Here is a 24511-nt window from a genome sequence, read left to right on the forward strand (position 1 = left end):
AACAAATCTGACCTCAAGTGATCCACCTGCCTCAGCCTGCCAAAGTGCTGGGATTATAGGCGTGAGCCACCGCGCCCAGCCCTTGTTTTTTCTTTTGATCTTATTACAACCCTAGCATTCCTCATGGTCTAATTTGTCAATATTGAATATTAATTATTTTTCTTTTGCTGGACTATATTTGAGATTTTTGGATCTCTGAGAAAAAAAGCCTATAATTTTACTTTGTATACTTTCAAGATGGTAACATTAATTTTATATGGTTTTTTTTTTTTTTTTTTGAGACGGAGTCTCGCTCTGTCACCCAGGCTGGAGTACAGTGGCATAATCTCGGCTCACTGCAAGCTCCGCCTCCTAGGTTGACGTCATTCTCCTGCCTCAGCCTCCCGAGTAGCTGGGACTACAGGTGCCTGCCACCACGCCCGGCTAATTTTTTTGTATTTTTAGTAGAGATGGGGTTTCACTGTGTTAGCCAGGATGGTCTCGATCTCCTGACCTTGTGATCCACCTGCCTCGGCCTCCCAAAGTGCTGGGATTACAGGGATGAGCCACTGCGCCCGTCCAATTTTATATGGTTTTCAGGGAAAAACAAATTCACACAAATCTATCTGCTGATTAAGAAGATATCTATAATAATAGCGACACCCTCAGAAAAGCCTAATGGCTGCTGATGTCATCAAGCATTTACATGCAGGGAGACAGTGGCACTTCAGTTTAGTAGAAAGATCATGAACTTTGGAACCAGTTGTTTTGAAAACCAATTCTGCCATTTACCTGTTTTTAAGATCTTAGAATTACCAAAGACTAAACTCTCTGAGTTTGTTTCCCATTCGAAAAATGTATTTTTCAATCAATTCCTATCTTTTTTTTTTTTTTTTGAGATGGAATCTGGCTCTGTAGCCCAGGCTGGAGTGCAGTGGCACAATCTCGGCTCACTGCAACTTCCACCTCCCAGGTCCCAGTTAAGAAATTCTCCTGCCTCAGCCTCCTGAGTAGCTGGGATTACAGGCACACACCACCATGCCCAGCTAATTTTTATATTTTTAGTAGAAACAGGGTTTCACCATGTTGGTCAGTCTGGTCTTGAACTCCTCATCTCGTGATCTACCCACCTCAGCCTTCCAAAGTGCTGGGATTACAGGCATAAGCCACCGCACCCGGCCTTCAATTCCTATCTTAAAGAGGAATGCAGGGACTAAGAAGTAATATATGCGAAATATGTGATGTAGTAAGTGCACGTTAAGTATTAATCCTTTCTGTCTGTGTTTTTTTTTTAACACATCATAAAGAGCTTACATTGATTAGAAGAATAAGTCATGTGCTGTATAATATATAGAAAAAAACCCACTTATAGCTAAGAGATTGTTTTGTTTTCTTGCATGTACTGTTGAGTCATGTGTGATCTAATTTTTCATTTTTCCTAACAGTCAAGGGAAAATTAGGCCAAGCCTCACTGTTCTCTTGTCTTCTAAAGCCTCCAACTTTGTAGGAATATCCTCTGCTATTGTACTGTTTGGGGTGGTTTTTGTGAGGATAGGGACAGGGGACTGTTGTTATAAGACCTGCTAACTCGGCTGAACAGTTGTAAAATATTATTATTCCTATGGGGTATTAAAGTTTATGTAAATATCTGGGTCTTTAAACTATTAATTATCTATAGAGAATAGGGAGAATTACTTTAGGATTGGTTCTAAATAACTTGGGACATTTTGCCCTGACCAACAGTTCAAGCATAAAAGGTTCATACCAAGTCCTAGGGAGTTGAGTTTCTTTCCCTTCTTCTAAATATAGTAGAAGCTTATTCAAACTAAAGATTTTTAAATTACCTTCTGTTGTTGGAGTTAAATTTTTAAGATTGGCCTTGGAAACTTGACACTTCATTCTTTCTTACTGAGATCTGTGTGGGGATGGGAGGACAGAGTATATAGGAGCAGGCAATGGACAAATGGAATTTTCTCTGTGCCTACTTGGTAATAAGTGGAGGTTTGGTTTCCAAACTGTGTCTTGAAATTGTAGTTGTTCAAAAAATTCCAAATCTAGGAATCATTGCCTATAATTCTTCCAAATTAAGCAGAGTTCTAGATACACCCCACCCACAAACCCAGTCTGCAGACCAGCCCTCTGTATATGGGCCTTAACATCTCCATAGGCTACTTTGGGTTTCTAGATAATGAAAAAAGAAATTAGATATTCTTATTCAGATTTACACAGCGGACCAAATGAATTTTCCTCTTGTGTGAAATTTATAAATAATTCATCTATTCTGGAAAGACGTTCTGGGTGTGGAGACCCAGGTTTGGTTTAAAAACAAATGAACAGTCTGGTGTAGTGGCTCACGCCTGTAATCCCAGCACTTTGGGAAGCTGAGGTGGGTGGATAACCTGAGGTCAGGAGTTTGAGACCTGCCTGGCCAACTTGGTGACACCCTGTCTCTACGAAAAATACAAAAAAAAAATTTAACCTGGCATGGTGGCGCGTGCCTGTAGTCTCAGCTACTTGAGAGGCTGAGTCACGAGGATCGCTTGAACCCGGGAGGCAGAGCTTGCAGTGAGCCAAGATCGTGCTACTGCACTCCAGCCTGGGCAACAAGAGTGAGACTCTGTCTCAAAAAAAAAAAGAACAAACAAAAAAACCAACAAGTGTTAAGTAGATGTTTATAAGTATGAAAAAAGTTTGGGGACTTTTGTATGAAAGTGGGATTCAGGAACCCTCTTTCATGTGTAGATCCTGATGCCATGTACATTGAAAGCATATTTGCAGAAAAGGATAAATTATTTTCATAAAGCCTAAACTCTCTCTCCATTTTCCTGCATAATTATGACAAGCTTCTTAACTATTCCAGGCCCTAGTGACCTCACTGCAACAAAGAGGGTATTGGCAGCCAATCAGGAACTCTAACTCTTGTAGGTAAACTTGTCTTGTCACTGTTCGTTACCCTCATTTCTCCACCTGGGAAATTCTTCTAATGCTAAACTTGAAGATTTGGAGCTTTGTCTTTTGATGGTAGGTGGCCATAGTCGCTTACAGCCTTGTCTAACCTAAATATCCTCTGAAGTTGTGTATTGATTTATAACTTTGGAAGGTTCTTAGGAATGTGTCATGGGGGAACAGTTCCAAGGATGATGTGGAAGGCCGGCTTTCCATAAAGTTCCCCTGCCCTTAGTATCTTGTGTGACTATTATGAGAGCAGCAAACTTCGTAGGACTAAACTTGGAAGGACACAGCATCTCTGCCTTGAAGCACAAAGTTGAGCACACCATTCAGCAGCCTTTACTGAGCACCTATTATTTCCTTTGCCCTTGGTAGAGATATAGAAATGGATTAGACTCGAGGGCCTGTTCTCCATGTCTCCTAATTTTAGTAACTTGATGAAGCCATGTTTTTAACATGGGGGTGGCAGTCTCTCTCATCGTTTCAGATTCTTCAGAGTGCCTGTGAATATGTATGGGGTTACTAACAACTTCGGCCTAGGGTTTGCCTATTTTTCAAAAGAAAATTCAGTTCAGGGAAGTTTGATTATGTGGTCATTTAAAGCTTAAGATTAAGCAGCTGTGAAATACTTTTGGAAGCTGGTATGAAGCTGGAATATACCACAGGTCAAATTTACAGAGTGTATCAGCTTACTTGAAATCTTAGACTTTAGGTTCTCTCATCTTTATGTTCCATTCTCCCATTCCCACCCCAGTTTTAGTGTCTTGGAATCAATTCTCTTCCTTCTAGTGTGTTCTTTGATGTACAAATGCCATCTCTGATAACTATTCTTTAAGTTGTGAGAGGGGGCAGATATCCTTTTAGGTATTTTCTTCCAGACAAAAGCAGTTCTCAACTCTCAGAAGATGGAATCAACCCAAATGTCCATCAGTGACAGACTGAATTAAGAAAATGTGGCACATATATACCATGGAATACTATGCAGCCATAAAAAAGGATGAGTTTGTGTCCTTTGTAGGGACATGGATGCAGCTGGAAACCATCATTCTTAGCAAACTATCACAAGAACAGAAAACCAAACACCGCATGTTCTCACTCATAGGTGGGAACTGAACAATGAGATCACTTGGACTCGGGAAGGGGAACATCACACACCGGGGCCTATCATGGGGAGGGGGGAGGGGGGAGGGATTGCATTGGAAGTTATACCTGATGTAAATGACGAGTTGATGGGTGCTGACGAGTTGATGGGTGCAGCACACCAACATGGCACAAGTATACATATGTAACAAACCTGCACGTTATGCACATGTACCCTAGAACTTAAAGTATAATAATAATAATAAATAAATAAATAAATAACAGAAAAAAAAAAGATGGTTCAATGAACAATTGAAATGAATTATATACTCGAGGATACTTAGGATTCTTTGTAGAAATTTTGAACCACATAGAATAACAATGTATGTTTATAACGCTAAGGCTGGGCACCATGGCTCACTCCTGTAATCCCAGCACATTGGGAGGCTTAAGCTGGAGGACTGAGCTCAGGGGTTGGTTCAAGGCCAGCGTGGGTAACATAGTGAGACCTTGTCTCTACTGAAAATAAATAAAGGTTACATTTTTTAAAATACAAAATAAAATGCTAAATTGTGGGTCCACCCTTCCCTCCCCTCCCCTTCCCTTCCCCCCTCCCCTCCCCTTCCCTTCCCCCCTCCCCTCCCCTTCTCTCTCTCTCTCTTTCTTTCTTTCTTTTTTTCTTTCTTTCTTTCCTTCCTGCCTTCCTTCTTTCTCCTTTCCCTTCCCTTCCCTTCCCTTCCCTCCCCTCCCCTCCCCTCCCCTCCCCTCCCCTCCCCTCCCCTCCCCTTCCCTTCCCTTTCTTTTCTTTTCTTTCTTTATTTTTTGAGACAGGGTCTTGCTTTGTCACCCAGGCTGGAATACAGTGGCGCGATCACAGTTTGCTGCAGCCTCCACTTCATGGGCTCAGGTAATCCTGCCTCAGCCCTCCGAGTAGCTGGGACTATAGGCTTGCACCACCACACTCAGTCAATTTTTTGTATTTTTTGTAGAGACGGGGCTTCACCGTGTTGCCCATGCTAGTCTCAAACTCCTGAGCTCAAGGAATTCACTTGCCTTGGCCTCCCAAAGTGCTGGGAGCTACCCCAGCCGGGCATATTTCTATGAATTGATAATTCCTGGTTTTCTGCTTTTCCTTAAAGAGAAATACCCTAAATAATATTCTATTATAGAACAGATTCTGAGCCCTGGTTTTGGGGACTCTTGCCAACCCTCCCTTCAATAGATCCCTCAAATCTGAGCATTTTGTAATTTTGCCAAACTTTCAATTGTTTAATAAAAACTTTAAGAGACCTTTTGAGTCATATTCATCACTTTGTGTTCCATCTCCATAACAAACTGGCACCAAGCAGCCACTCAAATATTTGTTGAACAAATGAATGAATTTTATTTAATACAAAGTGTATGCTGGCCTTGGTGTCTCTGTGTGAAGGTAGCAGGTAAAGAATGGGGGAAATTAAACAGTGACCATGTCAACTCCCTATTGAATGAGGTAGATTTTGGGCTATTTTTACATTGGATTTTGTATGTATTCTTTGGGAAATGGACTCCTAAAGGACCCTTTCATCTCTATACTTCTATTTCAAAATACTCTCTAACAACTTGCTTTCATTCTGCTCCTTGAATCTGTGAATAAGCCTTATTGTATAATTTCCATAGAATGCAATTGCTTTGAACTGTCATCTGATGCTATAAGTGGTATTTTGTGAGTTACTAATACATCAGAAATCTGTGTTCTTCACAATGTCCTCATGTTTTTTGTGATTCAGGCAGCAAGTAAAGATGAACTGTGGAGGTTGCAGTTAATCAAGTTACTTTAAAATGGAAAGAATTTTGAAGTCACTTAAATGACCTGTTTCTTGGGCTTGGCAGTGGCAAGTCCCTTCCTGGGCTCACTTAGATTTAGCAGCAGGAGGTACTGGGCAAAGAATAAGAGCTGCAATGTTGACAGACCTTAGTTCCTGGCTCTACCATTGACCCAGCAAATAACCATGGGCAATCTCTTTCCCTTGCTTGACTTTGGTTTCCTCATTTATAGGAAAGAGATAATGCCTATCTTGCAGGGTAATCATGAGAACCACAGAACCACACAGTAACATATAGAAACATCCTTTATAGGCAGTAAAGCCACGTCTTAAGTGAATTATCTTATTAGCTCCATGATGGATCTTTAAATGACAGTGTTATTATCCATGCCAGTCATTCTTATCAGAAGTCCACTACTTAGTAAATATTGAGTAATGCAGAAATATTTGCAGGCAGTCTCTGTGGCCCAGAAGGAGCTGCTTTTGCTGTTAAGATTTTCTCAAGCTCCTAACCTTCTTAGACTTACAGTTTGACAGTAGATTATGAAAGGTATTCTCTCCCACTCAAGGAAGGTGAGGCTGAAGTGTGTGTAGTTAGAAAGTCAGTGGGCCTGGCAGAAGGTCAGAAGGCAAGGAATGGATATGTATAAGGAAGTCCCAATGAGGGTATACATTTTTTATACTTATTACCCTGTGTCTGGTGCTTTGACTCACATGTGGCACATAGAACCTAAGAATTGAACATTAGTTGAGTAAAGTCCACAGAATGGTGCTATCTTTGCTCCATTAATGATCATACTCTTATCGAGTGTAAATAATCAAATAAAATTACCCCACAGAGATATTTTGGAGCCCTTTTGGAGCCTTTTGGAGCCTTTCCTGATAAGATATTTTATTTGTTCATCATATATTTTTACAGAGCATGCAGCCTGTGCTGGGAGGTATGCTGGGCACCATGAGGACACAAATATGTCTTCTAGGAGTTTACTGTTAACTAAAGTGGGATAGGAGGGCATTTTGAGCTGAGACAATCAGGAAGACTTTGGGAAGAAAAGGGCCCACTGGGTCAAGCCTGGAAGATAGGTAGGATCCTACTAGATGGGGTCAGTATGTTGCAATTGCAATTTAAAGCTTTGTGGGTGTGTATTTTAATTCACACATTAAGTAAAATGTCCCTTAGGAACTGTCCTGGGCTTTTGCAATCTTGCATGGTTTGTGGAGGCAGTTGTGGACAGAGGCTGAGGGACCGGGTTCTGCTGGGGCTTCTGTCTCCTGCTCGGGGGTTGGTTGAGGCTGGAAGGGTGCAGCAGCGTAAGAAAGATGGGGAGAGCACCGCCTTTTTAATGTGACCCCAGTGCCTATTATTCCAAGTTGGGGATGGTATGACGAGCACAGGGGCTCCCACTAGGAATTTTATTTTGGATCCAAGCCTTAGTGTTTCTGGAGTACTATAAAATGAAAACATCCTGTCAGAAATGGGAAAGTCTTTAAGCTGACATTAAAAAGAGAAACTGGGAATCATGAGGTATCTTGGGGATTAACTGTTCAGAACAGTAGAGATGGAGGATTAGGTGATGGTATGTGAGTGTGGCAGGTATCATTTAAGAAAACACAGGAAAAGAAAATTATAAATTTTTTTTGAGACGGAGTCTCATACTGTCACCTAGACGAGTGCAGTGGTGCTATCTCAGCTCACTGCAACCTCCGCCTCCTGGGCTGAAGCGGTTCTCCTACCTGAGCCTTCTGAGTAACTGGGATTACAGGGTGCGCACCACCACGCCTGGTTAATTTTTGTATTTTTAGTAGAGATGGGGTTTTACCATGTTGCGCAGGCTGGTCTCAAACTCCTGACTCAGGTGATCTACCTGCCTCGACCTCCCACAATACTGGGATTATAGGCGTGAGCCACCGTGCCTGGCCTAAAAATTATAATTTTTAAAGTCTATTCATTATGCAGTAATGATGAGCTCACTTAGTGAGGATTCCCTGGAAGGTAGTTTTTCTGTACACGTAGAGTGCTATCTGTGTGCAAGGAGCCCTGACAAATTAGAAGGAGACATGAAGATGATCAAAACCTTCCTCTAAGGATCCCCTAGTTTGGAGAGACAGACAGACTGATGTATAGTGGGGGGCTTTTCTGATGAGTGATGTAATAAAAATGTGAATTAAAGTGCCAAAGAGAGCCAATGGATTTAGATTCAGAGGTCCGTGGAATTTTGCCTGAGATGATGTGAAAGCCACCACCTGCAGAAGGTGGGAGAATGGCTTTCCAGGCAGAGAGAAGGGTAGAGCAGAAGCACTCAGTGTTGGAGGGAGTGGTGTGGTCCTGGAACACGGAGCTGCCTGGGAGTGGTGGCTAACGTGTGGGCTTCCTGGATAGGGGGAGATGCAAAGTGTTCTAGAACCTTGTTCTGTAGGAAATAGGGGAGCCATCAAAAGTTTTGAGAGGGGGAGTAATAAGGAAGACGCTTCTGTTGGCCATGGGGAGAATGAGTGGAAGACGGGTAGTGGTTGAGTGACTAGACCTGTTCTGAGAGTTTATGGGAGAGACATTAAGACCTGGACTCTCTCAGTGGAGGTGCAGAGGAAGATTGAGAGCTTCGGTACTTTTCAGAAATGTGAGGGATCATTTTTAAAGTTTAGATTGGACTGAGTTTATTAAAGAAAAAGAAAATGTTTTTGACAGATGTCAATCTTTGTTGAAACACGTTGGTATCAGTGCTGTGGGGTGAGGTCTCCATGTTCAAGGAATGGAGCCACAATGGAAAATTGGGAGTGGTAGGAAGGGGGATGGGAACAAGGATGAGGACATTCATGGAAACTTCTGCCCCTTTGCACACTTCTTTTTTTTTTTTTTTTTTTTTCCTGAGACTGAGTCTAACTGTATTGCCCAGGCTGGAGTACAGTGGCGCAATCTTGGCTCACTGCAACCTCCACCTCCCAGGTTCAAGCAATTCTCCTGATTCTCCTGCCTCAGCCTCTCAAGTAGCTGAGACTACAGGCACCCGCCACCACACCTGGCTAGTTTTTTGTATTTTTAGTAGAGACGGGGTTTCACTGTGTTAGCCAGGATGGTCTCAATCTCCTGACCTCATGATCCACCCGCCTCAGCCTCTCAAAGTGCTGGGATTACAGGCGTGAGCCACCGCACCTGGCCTTGATTCACTTGTTAGAAATAATACTGTAAAAATACAAAAAACTAGCCAAGTATGGTGGCATGTGCCTGTAGTCCCAGCTACTCGGTAGGCTGAGGTGAGAAGATTGCTTGAGCCCAGGAGGCTGAAGTTGCAGTAAGTCATGATGGCACCACTGCAATCCAGCCTGGGTGACAGTGCCAGTTCCTGTCTCAAAAAAATAAAAATAAGAAAGGAAAAGAAATAATATTGTAAAATCCCAAGGCAAATCTCTCTCTTTGCCTGATGTTTCAATACTCCTGTCTCTGAATGTTCAGCTGCATATGAGTTTTTTCTGGTTGATTGTGTCTGGTGTTCAATGAAGACTGCCTTTGTAAATCACATGTTGTTATCCTCTATTTCTAGCTATTGTGGACGATGAAAGGCTCTCTGCAGAGGAGATGGATGAGAGGAGGCGGCAGAACATTGCTTATGAATATCTGTGCCACTTAGAGGAAGCCAAAAGGTAAGATCCAGACTTAGTCTATTTGTGCACCATCTCTTGGAGATAAGCTTTGTGATAAGGGCATGGGATTTTATGACCAGAGGGTTCTGAAATGGGCCAGCAATTCTAAAGAGCTGTCATAGTTGGAGATGGCCAGGGAGAGAGTCTTGCCTGCACTCAGTGATTTAGATTTGGCCAAACCTCCCGTGCCAGGAGACCAGTGGGCTAGGGGTGACCCCTCCACACTCTGCTCTAACCCTGAGTCACAGCTGGGTGTACATCACACTCCTATGCATATGCTACATAGTTCTAATAACTCATTTGCAGTCTTGTTGGCAGCAGGATAATGGGAGAAGAAGCATCTGTTTCTTGCAAATGGTTGGGCAGGGTTGAGAAAAAGTTGATGCCACAGCCAAAGTTGAAGCACTTTGGCTTAAAGTTAAAGCACTATTCCTTTCGCTTCCTCAGAGCCTCCCGGGAAATCACTGGGCCAACCGTAGATGGTTTCAAATTCTTCATCTCACTGGCTTGAATGTAGAGGAGCAACAATGACTTAAATCAACTTCGTTTTTCCCCAGAGCTTCCTTGGGTCTTTTCCCCACTCCCAGCCCAATGATGATAAATGCCCAGCAGGACAGTGGCATATCAGACTGAAGTCCATCAGTCCCTAAGTAGGTTTATGACAGCAATCTCCTCTTTAAACCATGGGTGTGTGGCCACTTAGGGTATGTTGTCTCTAAAATCACATTGACTCTTTTAGACTTTTTAGATTAAATAAATGTTGCGTTCTCCAAGGAGAAAGTGAAGATAAAGAGTCCTAAGTGCAAATACTTTCCGCATGAGAGGAATCAGAGAACTTTGTCCTTTGTGGGGTGAATACTACAGAGTTCATATGCCATGAGTTAGGGTTTGATTGAATGCTTTATGCCTTGATGGAGCAACAGTATTGTTCCCTGGACAAAGATATGTTCCAGCCCTCTTAGCTATATAGAAATAAATACTTGGTTAAATGGTCTTTGGTGTTAATTATCTCTGATCACTGATAAATGGCTATCTACAGAACTAGAATGATGAGGTTTTTGATCAGTATTTTGCAGAACATTTGGTGACACATGCCCTAATTTGACATCAAAATTGCTTTCAAGGGGTTTCTCAGAGTTGTTTAATATTTTAATAGTGTCACATAACTTTCTTTAGGCTCTAAAAACCAAGTTTTAAAGATTGTTTAACATGTCTGTGAAGTCTACAGTTAGGTTGCAGGATGCTAGCGATTCACTATCAGTCTAAGATCGTTAAAAACATGCTTTTAGTCAAGTTGTTGCAAAAAAGTTAGATAAAGAGATTAATTCATAGGCATTGAGAAGAAGTGGTCTCAACCACTCCTGAGGCTAAGGTGGGAGGATCGCTTGAGCCTAGGAGGTGGAGGTTGAAGTGAGCTGAGATCGGGCTGCTGCATTCCAGCCTGGGTGGCAGAGTGAGATGCTGCCTTAAAAAAAAAAAAAAAAAAAGAGAGACAGAGAGAGAAAGAAAAGAAAAAAAAGTATATACTTTCAGTGAATAAGTTCAAGGAGATGGTAGAAAAACTTACTTTTCTATTGATACTCTATGTTCTGTTTTTGCTTCCTGTTTTTAACAAGTGGGAAGGGGTGTCATGTAGAGGAAAATGATACGTGATTGGGAGTTGGTTTACCTAACTTCCTGGTCCCAGCTCCACCACTTACACAAGCAGTTTGACTTTCCACAGACCATTTAACCTGTGGGAAGTTCAATTTGTCCCTCTGTAAATGAGACAATAAAGATGATGTTACTTATTGCCCTACTTATTCATGGATTCAAGGATTTTTTAAAAATCATTTAAAGAAGGTGTAAGTATTCTGTACCCTATAGTGCCAGTCAGGTTTCTGGTGATAACATAAGCAAAGTTTTCTCCTCAGTATATTGAAATGGTATAAATGTAGCTTGAAAGCTTGTCACCTTCTCTAGTATTTTTGAAATTCTGTAGTTGAATTTTGTTCAGAAAGTCAGCGTAAGAATTATTTCAGATTCTTTGAGGAAAACTTTCTTTGGAATAGTTTCATGAAAATAATTATCAAAATGTACAATTTTTCCTCTAAGATGGCTTTTCATAAATTTATTTGATAAGAGCATATTAGATGTAGTATATATTTGTGAATTATTAAGGCACCAATAGTTTTTTTCTTTTTTTTTTTTTTTCTGAGATGGAGTCTCACTCTGTCGCCCAGGCTAGAGTGCAGTGGCGGGATCTCAGCTCACTGCAACCTTCGCCTCCTGGGTTCAAGTTATTCTCCTTCCTCAGCCTCCCAAGTAGCTGGGATTCCAGGTGCCCACCACAACACCTGGCTAATTTTTGTATTTTTAGTAGAGGTGGGGTTTCACCATGTTGGCCAGGCTGGTCTTGAACTCCTGACCTCAAGTGATCTGCCCACCTTGGCCTCCCGCAGTGCTGGAATGACAGGCTTGAGCCACTGCGCCTGGCCAAGACACAAATACTTTGAAAGAAGCTGATTTTTTGTCATTGATTATATAAAAATTTGTGGCTACTACTAGACATATAGTTGTGCTGATTTAAGAAAGCATAGTGTACAGAAAACTCATGGTCTTGAACACAAGAAATATAGGAAAGGGTGAATTCGTCTTGCTTGAAAAGATTATTTGAGAGAATTTATTGCATGATTCTTTTAAAGTATTAGTACCTTTGGAATTTGTAATATTGGGTTTATTATAATGCACATGTGTGTTCACATGAGTGGAGTTGGCTTAGAATATTGAGTTTCTACTAAATTGTATGCTTGTACTATATATATTCATCTAGGAAGTGTTTCTTGTTTCTGATTTCAGTTGAAATGACTTTATTGCATTTTGATTAAAAATGTATTGGTTCTGTCTTTGCACCTATTTTTCTTTCTGGAGGTGAGAATTGGAAGGTATCTAGTTTGTATATCCTGTAACTTAGGATTTTTACAAATTGAGAATTACAATATTCCAGTATATCTTCAATTTTGGTTTTATTAATTTCAAAATTCTATAATAAATCAGGCCATTTAAAAGTTCTTTATTCAGAGGGGGCATCACTACCAACATTACAGAAATACAAAGGATTATACAGGAATACTGTGAACAATTACATGTCAATGAAAACTTAGAAGAAACTGACAAATTCCTAGAAAGACAAACTACTAAAAGTGACTCAATAGGAGATTTAAAAATCTGAAAAAAACTAACATAAAAAAACAGAATGAGACTTATAATAAGTGAAGAGACTGACTTAGAAATCAGAAAACTTCCCACAAACCCAGATAACTTCACAGTAGAATTCTGCCAAATGTTTAAAGAAGAATTAATAGCAGTCCTTGCAAACTCTTCCAAAAAATACGAAAAGAGAAAACATTTTCCAATTCATTCTTCTGAGGCCTGCATTACCATAATACCAAAACCAGATAGTCATCTCAAGAAAACTAAAGACCAATATCTCTTATGAATACAAATGCAAAAATCCTTAACGAAATACTAGCAAATCAAATCCAGCAACATCTAAAATATGTTTAATGCCATCAAGTGAGATTTATCCTAGGAAGCAAGCTTGATTTAAGACCTGAAAATCAATATCATATACCATATTAATGGAAGAAAGGACAGAAGCCACATTGTCATCTCAATATATGCAGGAGACGCATTTGATAAAATCCAGCCCCCTTTCTTGACTTAAAACATTCAACAAACTAGGAATAGAAGAGAATTTCAACCTGATAAAGGACATCTATGAAAAACCTACAAGTAACACCATGCTCAATGGTGAAATACAGGAATAAGGATGTTTTCTCTTACCACTTCTGTTCAACATTGTACTGGAGATTTTAGCCAGGCAGTTAGGCAATAAAAATAAACAAAATGCATCCAGATTAGAAAGGAAGATGTGAAACTATTTCTAAGGGATGTTATCTGGTTTATAGAAAATCCACAGGAATCTACTAAAAAACAGAACAGAAGAAAACACTAAAGAAACCCCACCAGAATGAGTCCATCATGGTTGTAGGATACTAGGGGAATGTGTAAAAGTTGCATTTCTTGACACTAGCAATAAGCAATCTGAAAATGAAATTAAGAAAGCAATTCAATATATGATAGCATTAAAAACAATAAAATTCTTAGGAATAAAATTAACAAAAGAAGTACAAGACTTGAACACTGAAAAGTACAACACATCGAAAATTTTAAAACTCTTAAATAGAAGGAAAGACATCTCATGTTCATGGATTGGAAAATAGCATTAAGAAAACAACGGTCCCAAATTGTTACAGATTCAATGCAGTTTCTAGAAAAATCCCAGTTTCTTTGTTTGAATCAGTTTCTTTGTTTTAATGGAGAAATTGAAAAGCTGATTCTAAAATTTATATGGTGGCCAGGCCTGGTGGCTCATGCTTATCTTCCAGCACTTTGGGAGGCTGAGATGGGAGGATTGCTTGAGGCCAGGAGTTTGAGACCAGCCTAGGTAATGTAGCGAAACCCTGTCTCTGCAAAAAAAAAATAATAATAATAATTAACTAGATGGGTGGCATGCACCAGTAGACCTAGCTACTCTGGAGGCTGAGGCATAAAGATCACTCAGGAGGCTGAGGATGCAGTGAGTTATGATCACACCCCTGCACTCCAGCCTGAGTGACAGAGCAAGACCTTGTCTCAAAAACAAGAACAAAAATAAGGTTTATATGGAAATGCAAGGAATGTGGAATAGTCAAAAGCATCTTGAAAAAGAAATACAAAATTGGAGGACTCATTTTTCAATTTCAAAACATACTTACAAAGCCACAGTAATTAAGATAGTGTGGTACTGGCATAAGGATATACATATAGATCAATAGAGTAGATTTGAGAGTCTAGAAATAAACCCTAACACTTCTGGTAAACTGATTTTCATCAGCAAAATAAAGGCAATTCACTGGGAGTGGGAGAAGATACCCTTTTCAACAAAGGATTCTGAGACTACTGAATGTCTACATACAAAAAATGAATTTGGACCTCTGCCTTACACCATATACAAACATTTTCTTAAAATGGATTATTAACCTAAATGTGAGAGCCGCAACTGTGAATCTCTGTAGAAGAAAACAGGAGTAAATCTTTGTAACCTTGGATGTTAGGCATTGGTTTCTGAGCTGTGACACCAAAGCACAAACAATAAAAGAAAAACAGATAAAGTAGACATCATAAAAACTGAAACTTTTTTTGATTCAAGAGATACCATCAAGAAAGTGGAAAGACAATCATGTATCTGTTAAAGGTTATATGTATTCAGAATATATAAAGGGTTCTTAATCGGGTGAGGTGGCTCACACCTGTAATCCCAGCACTTTGAAAGGCGAAGTCCAGGCCGGGCACGGTGGCTCAAGCCTGTAATCCCAGCACTTTGGGAGGCCGAGACGGGCGGATCACGAGGTCAGGAGATCGAGACCATCCTGGCTAACACAATGAAACCCCGTCTCCACTAAAAATACAAAAAAATTAGCCGGGCGTGGTGGCGGTGCCTGTAGTCCCAGCTACTCGGAAGGCTGAGGCAGGAGAATGGCGGGAACCCGGGAGGCGGAGCTTGCAGTGAGCCGAGATCGCGCCACTGCACTCCAGCCTGGGCGACAGAGCGAGACTCCGCCTCAAAAAAAAAAAAAAAAAAAGAAAAAAAAGAAAGGCGAAGTCCAGCAGATCACTTGAGCCCAGGAGATCGAGACCAGCCTGGACAACATGGTGAAACCCCATCTCTACAAAAAAATAGAAAAATAAGCTGGATGTGGTGGCACATGCCTGTAGTCCCAGCTACTCTGGAGGTTGAGGTGGGAGAATTGCTTGAGCCTGGAAGATGGAGGTTGCAGTGAGCTGAGATCACACTGCACTCTACTCTAGCCTCGGTGACAGAGCAAGACTGTCTCAAAAAAAAAAAAAAAAAAGGCACTCTTAAATTCTACATAAAGAGTCAATAACCTAATTTTAAAACGGACAAAAGTTCTGAATAGACATTTCTCCAAAGAAGATACACAAGTGATCAATAAGCATATGACAAGGTAATCAACATCGTTAATCATTAGGGAAATATAAATCAAAACCAAGATGAGATGTTACTTCATACCCATCAGGGTGGCTATAATCAAAGATGAACGATAACAAATCATAGAGAAATTGAAACTCATACATTGCTGGACATATTGTAAAATGGTGCAGCTACTTTAGAAAATAGTCTGGCAACTCTTTAAAAAATTAAACATAGAATTACCATATGACCCAGCAATTCTCCCAGGTATATACGTATGAAAATTGAAAATCTGTGCCCATACAAAAATTTGTACTCAAATGTTCAAATAATCATTATTTATAATGACAAAAAGCAGAAACAATTCAAATGTCTACACACTGATAAATGGTGATGTATCCATACAATGACATATTTTTCAGCTATAAAAAAGAATGACGTACTGATACATACTACAACATGATGAACCTTAAAAACATGTTGAGTGAAAGAAGCTAGACACAAAAGGCCACCTATTATATGAAATGTCCAGAATAGACAAATCCATAGAGACAAAGTAGATTCGTGATTGCCAGGGCGTAGGGGAAGAAGAGAAATGCTGTGTAACTGCTGCTGGGTATGGGATATCATTGTGGGCTGATAAAAATATTCTAAAATTGATTGTGGTGATGGTTCCACAACTCTAAGTATACTAAGAACCACTGGGTTGTACACTTTAAAGGGGAGAATTGTCTGGTATATAAGTTGTATCTTAATAAAGCTATTTATTGAAGTTCCTTACACTGGCTTGGAGAGGTCCTTAGGAAGCTGTTAAATAAGATCAGTTGGTATTAGCAGATACATTGCATACAGAAGGTACCCCTAAGATACACAAGGTGTCTAAATACTGTGTGTGTTTTACAGATATTTATTGAGCATCCTCTGTGTGTAAACAAGGAGGGTTGTTTTGGGAGATGGAGTTCAGACAACGAATAATGCTGCTCTCAGAAAAGCTCGCCATTTGGTTGAACTTTTAACTCAAGAGGTTAAAGTTATTTTTTCCTTCAATTATGTTTGCTCTGTTAATCTCTCTGTGTATGTGTATCATATCCATATCCAGCCATCATCCTCCTAAACTGCTCTTGTATGTTCACCATTCTATCCCACCACTGCTAGCCCACCGAAGGATTCCAGCATCTCTTGTGAGACTACTGTAGTAGCCTTTAACTGGTTTCTTCATGTGTCTCTGGCCTCCTTCAGTCCATTTTCTGTCTTAGTCAGATAAATCTTTTCAAAACTCTGAGCATACTCCTTTACAGGGCCTCATAGGCTCTGCATAGTCCTGTTCAGCCTCTTTAGTTTTACATTGCGCCACACTGCTCTGTGCTTCAACCACATTGATCTATTTTACCTCCCTGTTCCCTCCTGCACAGGACCTTGCCATGTGCTGTTCCCTTTTCATATTCCTCTTTATCTAGTCAGACTTACTTCCTCTTCATATTGCAGCTCACTTTTTGAGGGAATCCTTTTCTGACTTCCACATCCAGGTCAAACTCACCGATTAGAAGGCCTTTTGACATCATATCTATTGCATGTTTGAATGAATAACGTAACGCCCAGTGTTGGATCAGTATCATTTGCTACTAATGAGGTTTGATTATGCTGTTTTCTGTACATTTTGGATGCTAGAGGTAACAAGGAGGATATGAATCAGACTCATGGTAGACAGCTGGACTGCCAGCCTAGAGGTAATCTTTGTTTCACTGGAAAATCCTATATTGCAGTTAGATGAATACAAGTACTTCCTGACAGGTTTGTGACCCAGTAGGTTATGAAGTTGGGAATTCCAGACAACTTAATAAGCCATGATACCACAGTGAACTAGAAAATATCCAGAAAGGCATATAGAGTATTGCTTAATGAATGAATGAAGAAAGAGGACTCAAAAAATGAATTTTTTTTGTTTGTTTTTTTGAGACTGAGTGTCACTCTGTTGCTCAGGCTGGAATGCAGTGCAGTGGCAAGATCTCGGCTCACCGTAACCTCCACCTCCTAGGTTCAAACGATTATTTCTCCTTCCTCAGCCTCCCAAGTAGCTGGGATTACAGGAGTATGCCACCATGCCCAGCTAATTTTTATATTTTTTGTAGAGATGGGGTCTCGCCATGTTGGCCAGGCTGCTCTCGAACTCTTGGCCTCAAGTGGTCCGCACGCATCGGCCTTCCAAAATGCTGGGATTACAGGTGTGAGCCACCACTCCTGGCCTCAAAAAACTAATATTGATGATGATGAATGAAATATTAAACAGTCTTATTTTTAGGACCAAAAAGAAGTAATTTGGCTCTTTACCGAAATTACTTCACCCTACAGACTGAAGGATTCAGATGTGGAGAGCGAATCAATTCTGTTGGGAGGCAAAGGATGTCTTGTATGTGTATTAGTTACCTATGACTGTATAACAAGTTATTCTAAAACTTAACAGCTTAAAACAATAAACATTTATCTTGGAATTTTTGAGGGTCAGAAATCTGTCATTGCCTAACTGGGTCCTCTGGTTTTGGGTCTCTCACAAAGCTGCAGTCATCTCACGGTTCATGTGGGGCACACCCACTTCCAAGCCACCCAGTGACACTGGCAGGATTCAGTTTCTGACAGGTTTTTGGACTGGAGAGATCTCAGTTCCTTGCTGCTGTTGGCCAGAGTCTTCCCTCAGTTGCTCACCACTTGGAACCTCTTACACATGGAAACTTACACATGGCAACTGGCTTCCATCAGAGTAGGCAATTGACAGAAGAAGATGGAAGCTGCAATCTTTTTGCAACCTATTCTCAGCAGTGACATCCATCATTTTTGCTGCATCCTATTCATTAGAATCGAGTTACTAAGTCAAGGCCATGCTCATGGGGAAGAGTTTTCCACAGGGGATGAATTCAGAGGGATGGGGATGACTGGGAACCACCTTAGAAACTGCCTTGCAGAGTGTCTTCATAGGCTTTTGAAATTGACCCCAGAAAGGGAATTTGAGGATAAAATTATTTTTGTTACTATTAAAAACTCAATCAGAAATTGAATCCTTCCTGATCTGAATGCTTATGGTTCTAAGCTTATTGCTGCCTTGATTGTTTTTTGTTGGCTTGTTTTTTTGTCTTTAATTTTAAGGGTCTTGCTGTGTTGCCAGGCTGGATTCAAACTCCTGGGCTCAAACAATCCTCCAGCTTCAGCCTCCCAAGTAGCTGAGGCTACAGGTGCTTGCCACCGCGCCTGGCAACTGCCTTGATTTTTTTGAATTGTGAGCTGTTTTAAACTAAGCCTTTTCATTTCTCTGTCATTTAAAATAATGCTAAATGGACTTTTTAGGTTTCCTTTTCAAGTAGGCCCTCAAAGCTAACTTTATAGCTTTTTTGCTGTGGGGCTTTTGCTGAAATGAGACTGTGCAGACAGGTCTGCTACTAATATGGGCTTTGAAAGGTCCTCTCTGATGCCAGAAATCCCACTATTTAAATTAAATTAAAGGAGTAACTTTTCCAAAAGAATTAGGACTGCTGAGTAGATTTTATATTAATCTGCCTAAAATTTATTCAAATAATGAAAATGAATCTGTTTTATGAAATTCAGTCTTTTAGTGTTTAGGACAACTATGCAAAAATGTAAGATGGAGAATTCTTTTTGGATAAACTCTAGGTTGAGGAACTTAATCCAATCGGAGCTATTGTAAAGGTCAGAAAACAGGAGAGGGAATCTTGGCAAGGAATGGAGATGGAGTTTGCAAATTGCAGCTTGAGCAAATAGTTATGAATGGGGCTGCTATTGTGTCTCCCAAGGAAAGTTCCTGTAGTATTATATTCCTTTTTTAAGGAAAGAAAATGCACAGAAATCTTTTGCTGTGCTTCCTTTTCTGCCCCACCTCTGGAAATAAACTAACCAAAAAGAAAAAGAAAAAAGCAAAGAAAGAAAGAAAAAACCCTCCCCTTGGTGATAGGCTTGTTTAGAACTATTACCTTCAAAAGTCTCTTTATGTGAGCCAAGCCATTGGCTGCATTGGTGAGTCTGGGACAGTTTTATATGTGCCCTGGAAAGAAAACAAAACATGGGTGTGATTCTTTTTGTGTTAGTGTTTACAACTCAGATACCAAAAGAACACCTTGTTGATTAAATCGAGTCTCAAGCTCTGGCCTTACCTAGTGGTGAGTTAGAAAATCAGATTTCAAAGAAGTGCTTCAAATGTTTAAGCAAGTGAAAGCCATGAGTTGCTTAACACTGAATATTCATGATTAGTTTAAAAAAAAAAAAAGAATCTTCTGACCGGGGAATACTTTAGAGAATGCAATGGATTTCCTCTGCATGCTTGGACCTCACTATCCTTATTCCTAGGGCATACCCATGGATAAGCAATGCTAATAAGAACTTGGAATTTCCAGGGAAATATTTTTCTTTGTTGCTCTACACACAAAATAGTAATGAAATTTTTAAGAATTCTTAATTGCATTTTCAAAACATAAATAGTTTTCATGTTTCCACTGTAACTCTCCATTCCCCCCTTCCCTCCCTTGTTCTCTCCCTGGCTCTGACCTCACCTCTGCTTTCCACAGGGAGAAAGATGAAGTGCTTGGTTGTTCCATGCAACAGCTGGTGGGGCAGAGGGTACAGTGGGCTGAGAGCAGGGACCCTCTTGCAAGTCTGGCACCTGGTTGGGGGCGGGGCCTGCTTGGGGCTGCTTTCCAAGGAGCTTGCTTCAGAAGCCCTGTGCCAGCGAGGCAGAGATCAGGGCCTGGCACATCCCAATGGCAGGGAGAGAGTAACTTGTGAGGAGCCCAGACTTGTCCAGGGTAGCCTGGCAGAGTTGGAGAGGTGGTCTTAACAAAGTGATCTCCATGGCACAGGAATAGACTTGATCCCAGCCAGCCGTACCTGCCAATGAGTGGTACTTGTAGTTGGGGCCTCAGAGAGGTGTTGGTGCTGAGGGCCAGCTGGCAGTGACCAGGGATTATGCTGTGGAGCTAGTATGGAAGGAACACTTATTAAGGATATAAAGGAAAAAGCTACAGAACTTGGCAGGGGTCTGGATTTGGGCAGCAGAGGAGGACACTGGGAGGTCAGATGCCCTGGGGCAGATCAAGGCATTGCTTATCTGACTCAGTGGGACACATTTCGTGTTCTCTGTCTGCAAAGCCGAGGCTTGGGCATACAGTAGGTGGAAAAAGTTTTTTGTTTTTAGTTTCACATAATGTACTAGTTTTGGATGTATGTTGGACAGGTGCCAATCAGGTATGTTCTGACAGATGAAAGTATAACTTTTCACAGTGCTGGTATTTTAAAATACAAACAATCGGCATTAATCATCTCCAGCCAAAGACAAGTTGAGCAACTGATATTTGATCCCAAAGTTTATATTTGTTTCTCAGGATCTTCAAAGTTAGAAACCTGGGACAGGTTTGGAATTTTCCACAGTTGCAAATGTACTTTACTCACAAGGATTATCACACAAGTGTCTACTCACCAGGCATGGTGCTGTAAGCATTCAACCCACATGGTCTCAATTCTCACAACCACCCTGTGGGAAGGAGCATTATCCCCATTGGATAGATGGAAAAACCAAGTCTTGGAAAAACTTACGTAATTTATTCAGTATCACAGCCAACAGGCGACAGCAACAGTGTTACAACCTAGGTCTTTCTGACTTCAAAGACTATGCTTAACAACTATAACATGCTGTCCCATTTCTTTATTTCTTAATGTGTTTTGATTATGTCTTCCTTGTAAGTCCAAGACATGGTCTTGGTTTTTAGGTTCTATATGGGCTAGTTCTAGTTCTAGCTCTTGATCAATAAATTCTCACTTAAGCTTTGGTGGAATTAGCACAATATAGCCATCCATTGGCTATATATGGCTTTGGTGGAATTAGCACAATATAGCCATCCATTGGCTATATATGACGATATATTGTTTTCTTTTCCTTTCTCTTTTTTTTCCTGTGAACTGTTTCTATTTTGTTTTAACTGGTACTATTATAAGTGGTTTGTTCTGGGAAGAATTTATATTGTATTTACCTTCTGTTCTGCCTCCCTCTTTCTCCTTCTCTCTTTTGCTCACTTTAGGCTAGCTCTTTCTTGCTCTCTCTTTTTTTAATTAAAATAAAATAGAGATGCAATCTCACTGTGTTGCTTAGGCTGGTCTTGAACTCCTGGCCTCACGCAGTCCTCTCACCTTCGTCTCCCAAAGTGCTGGAATTACAGGCATGAGCTACTGTGCCTATCCTCTTCTTAGGGTATTATTAAGAATTTGTACTTCTCTATGATGTAGACTTTATTCTGTTCCCTTCACCCAGGAAAATTTTGGTGCATATTTATTCTTGGTTAGGCTTCCATACTACATTCAATTCATCAATTATCTTTTTGATTTTGCCACTATTATGACTGTTTTCAAAGAATACTTGGCTTTTTGTTGAAACATCAAAAGGTATGAATAGCAAATAGCACTGAGATCTCTTCCTTCCTGTATGAACCTCCCCACCAGAAGCTGCCTCATGCTGTGATGCTTAAAAGTCATAAAACAATATCATTATTCAAGGCATAGAGTGACTCTAGGGAAGCTGGTGGGGGAGAACATTTGTACAAGGTTGTCACAGAATGATTTCTTTGTGTCTTCCATTTTTAGGGTAATCATAGAATGTAGAATGATCTTCCATTGCCTTCTCAGTCTGAACACCTTTGTTTTTCTCTAACAGAGCCGAATCCCCATTTTATATATGGGGACACTGAGGCTCAGAAATTTACCTCACTTATCCATGGTGGAGTTAGTGATAGATTTGGGATTAGGATAAAGGTCTTCTGACTGACAGTGCTCTTTAGTTTCATGAGTCTCTATAAATCATGTTGAGTAGTACAAGTAGAAAGCTCAAATGAGTCTCTATAAATCATGTTGAGTAGTAAAAGTAGAAAGCTCAATAAAGAAAATATATAAACATGAATATTAAATGTATTTGGTAAATTCAATTCAGGTTTGCTTTTGGTTAAATGCTGCAAATGGTTTGGGGGAATTAGCCATTCGTATGTTCTTGTCATGGATCTTTCATTTTTGCTGAGAAACTTGAACCCATTTTGGTGCAAAAACAGGAATTCAGGAATTAACATTTCTAGTCATTTTTGCAGTCTCTGTAGTCTATCCTACTTGGCTTAATGTCCCTGGGTTTTCTGTTTGTTTGTTTGTTTGTTTGTTTGTTTTTTCCCATCGTGTGATTCATAATACACAGCTTTTCCTGCCTCTGGTATTTCTGAATGCAAGAGTTGAGGCAGCTGTGTCATCTGGGAGAGAGTGACTTAGGGCAGTGATCTCCAAATTCATTTACACCTGCATCAAGGTCACATGGATGCTTGTGTGAGTGCAGGCTTCTCAGGATCACTCCAGAACCTATAAGGCCATCTCTAAGGACAACCTCCGCCTCCCAGGTTCAAGCGATTCTCCTGCCTCAGCCTCTCAAGTAGCTGGGTTCACAGGCATGCATCATCACACCCAGCTACTTTTCTATTTTTAGGAGAGACGGGGTTTCACCATATTCACCATATTGGTCAGGCTGGTCTTGAACTCCTGACCTCAAGTGATCCACCCACCTCAGCCTCCCAAAGTGCTGGGATTACAGGCATGAGCCACTGCCTCCAGCTGAGGTCTGCCTTTGAACAAAGCACTGGAGTACACTTTTAGGCACACTGATGTTTGAGATAGCATCTATGGCTGATGCTGTCTCAGCTCTCAGCCTTCCCACCCACCCCAGCTTAGAAAATAGGAATGGAGGATACCCCTTCCTCTGGGATGAGAGGAGAGAGAGGAAGGATACTAAGAGTCACCATCTGCTGAGGTGAGGAAGGTGGAGGCATGAAAAAGTAATAGTGCATCAGCCAGGGTTGGGTAGAAAGCCTGAGTAGTTTTGAAGATCCCATTAGAGTTATAAATGTTCTTTGCAGAGCCCGTAAGCATTTTCATGTGAATTTCTCCAACAAGATAAGATAAAAGAATAGGGTAACTATGCCTGGGGATTGATCTGTTGGCTCTGACCAAGTCATAGCTGTTGGGGCTCAGAAACTGATGCCCCAAAATACAGCATTTTGACATTTCAAACCGAAGAAGCTTCTAGGTGTCTCTGACATTCCTGCATCCCACGTTCTCTTTCAAAGCCTTTATCTACCAAAGATCCAGATGCACCAGGGGAAAGAATTGTTTTTCCTTCCCCTCCCTCTAAGACCAGGAATGTGGCCACACCTGAACAGACCCTTTCACAGGATGACATACAGGTTAATCTCTGTTCCCCATCCATTTTCCTTGGTAATCTCGACAAAATTTCTTTTCTGCCCCCTTTCCATAACCTGTTTTGCTGGGATGGTAGTTACGCTTCTGAGTCATTTGAGGGGTGGTAAACACTGTGTACTTGTGTACATGTTAGTAAAACTCATAAGCCTTTTCTCCAATTGATCGGCCTTTTGTGAGTTGATTTTTCAGCGAACCTTCAGATGGCAAAGGGGAAGATTTCCTCTGGCCTCTGCATGGGAAACGGGGACTCCAGGGTGTTCATGGGAGTATTGCTGAAGTTGGGTTCTTGAGGTCCCATCTGGCTGAGGAGCCTGTGAAGCCAGGATGGGAAAGATGGAGTGGGGTAAAGTCAAGGAACCACCTGTAATGAGAATAAAGGGCAGGATCTATAAGAATAAGGAAGTGGAGAAGTGAGTAAATAAAAAGGCTGTAGTCCGAGATTTGGAAGCCTTGATCTTACAGGTGGAGTATTTCCAGGTATTGATAACGTGCAAGGTGTGGTGCCTGTGTGTGGAGTGTAGTGGAGGAATGTTACCAAGGTCATCCACCTTCTTGAAGCCACCAGCAGAGGCAGGCCTGGAAGGAACACAGCAATTGTGGCAAGAAAGGAAAAGTCCTGGAGGTCAAGAGATATGTAGCAAGACTACGGGTGAGAGGGAAGAGTGAGGCCCTGAGAAGTGAGGTGATGGACAGGATGTGGCCTGGGAGAAAAGTTTATTTAGGAAAGTGATGACTATCCTCTCTTTGTCCTGGGAGTCAAGGAAAT

At 40.9% G+C, this 24511-nt stretch overlaps 1 protein-coding gene across 2 annotated transcripts in view; it reads left to right on the plus strand.

Annotated features, from left to right (window-relative positions):
* Positions 1-24511, plus strand: part of IQGAP2 (IQ motif containing GTPase activating protein 2) — a 310898-nt gene that overhangs the window by 51878 nt on the left and 234509 nt on the right. For both annotated transcript variants that reach the window (XM_005557201.4, XM_045393897.2), the window contains exon 2: positions 9350-9449. In XM_005557201.4, the coding sequence (XP_005557258.3) occupies positions 9350-9449 (100 nt within the window). The remainder of the gene's footprint in view (positions 1-9349; positions 9450-24511) is intronic.

Source organism: Macaca fascicularis, chromosome 6 (assembly GCF_037993035.2).
Source record: "Macaca fascicularis isolate 582-1 chromosome 6, T2T-MFA8v1.1".
In the NCBI taxonomy this organism is placed as follows: Eukaryota; Metazoa; Chordata; class Mammalia; order Primates; family Cercopithecidae; genus Macaca; species Macaca fascicularis.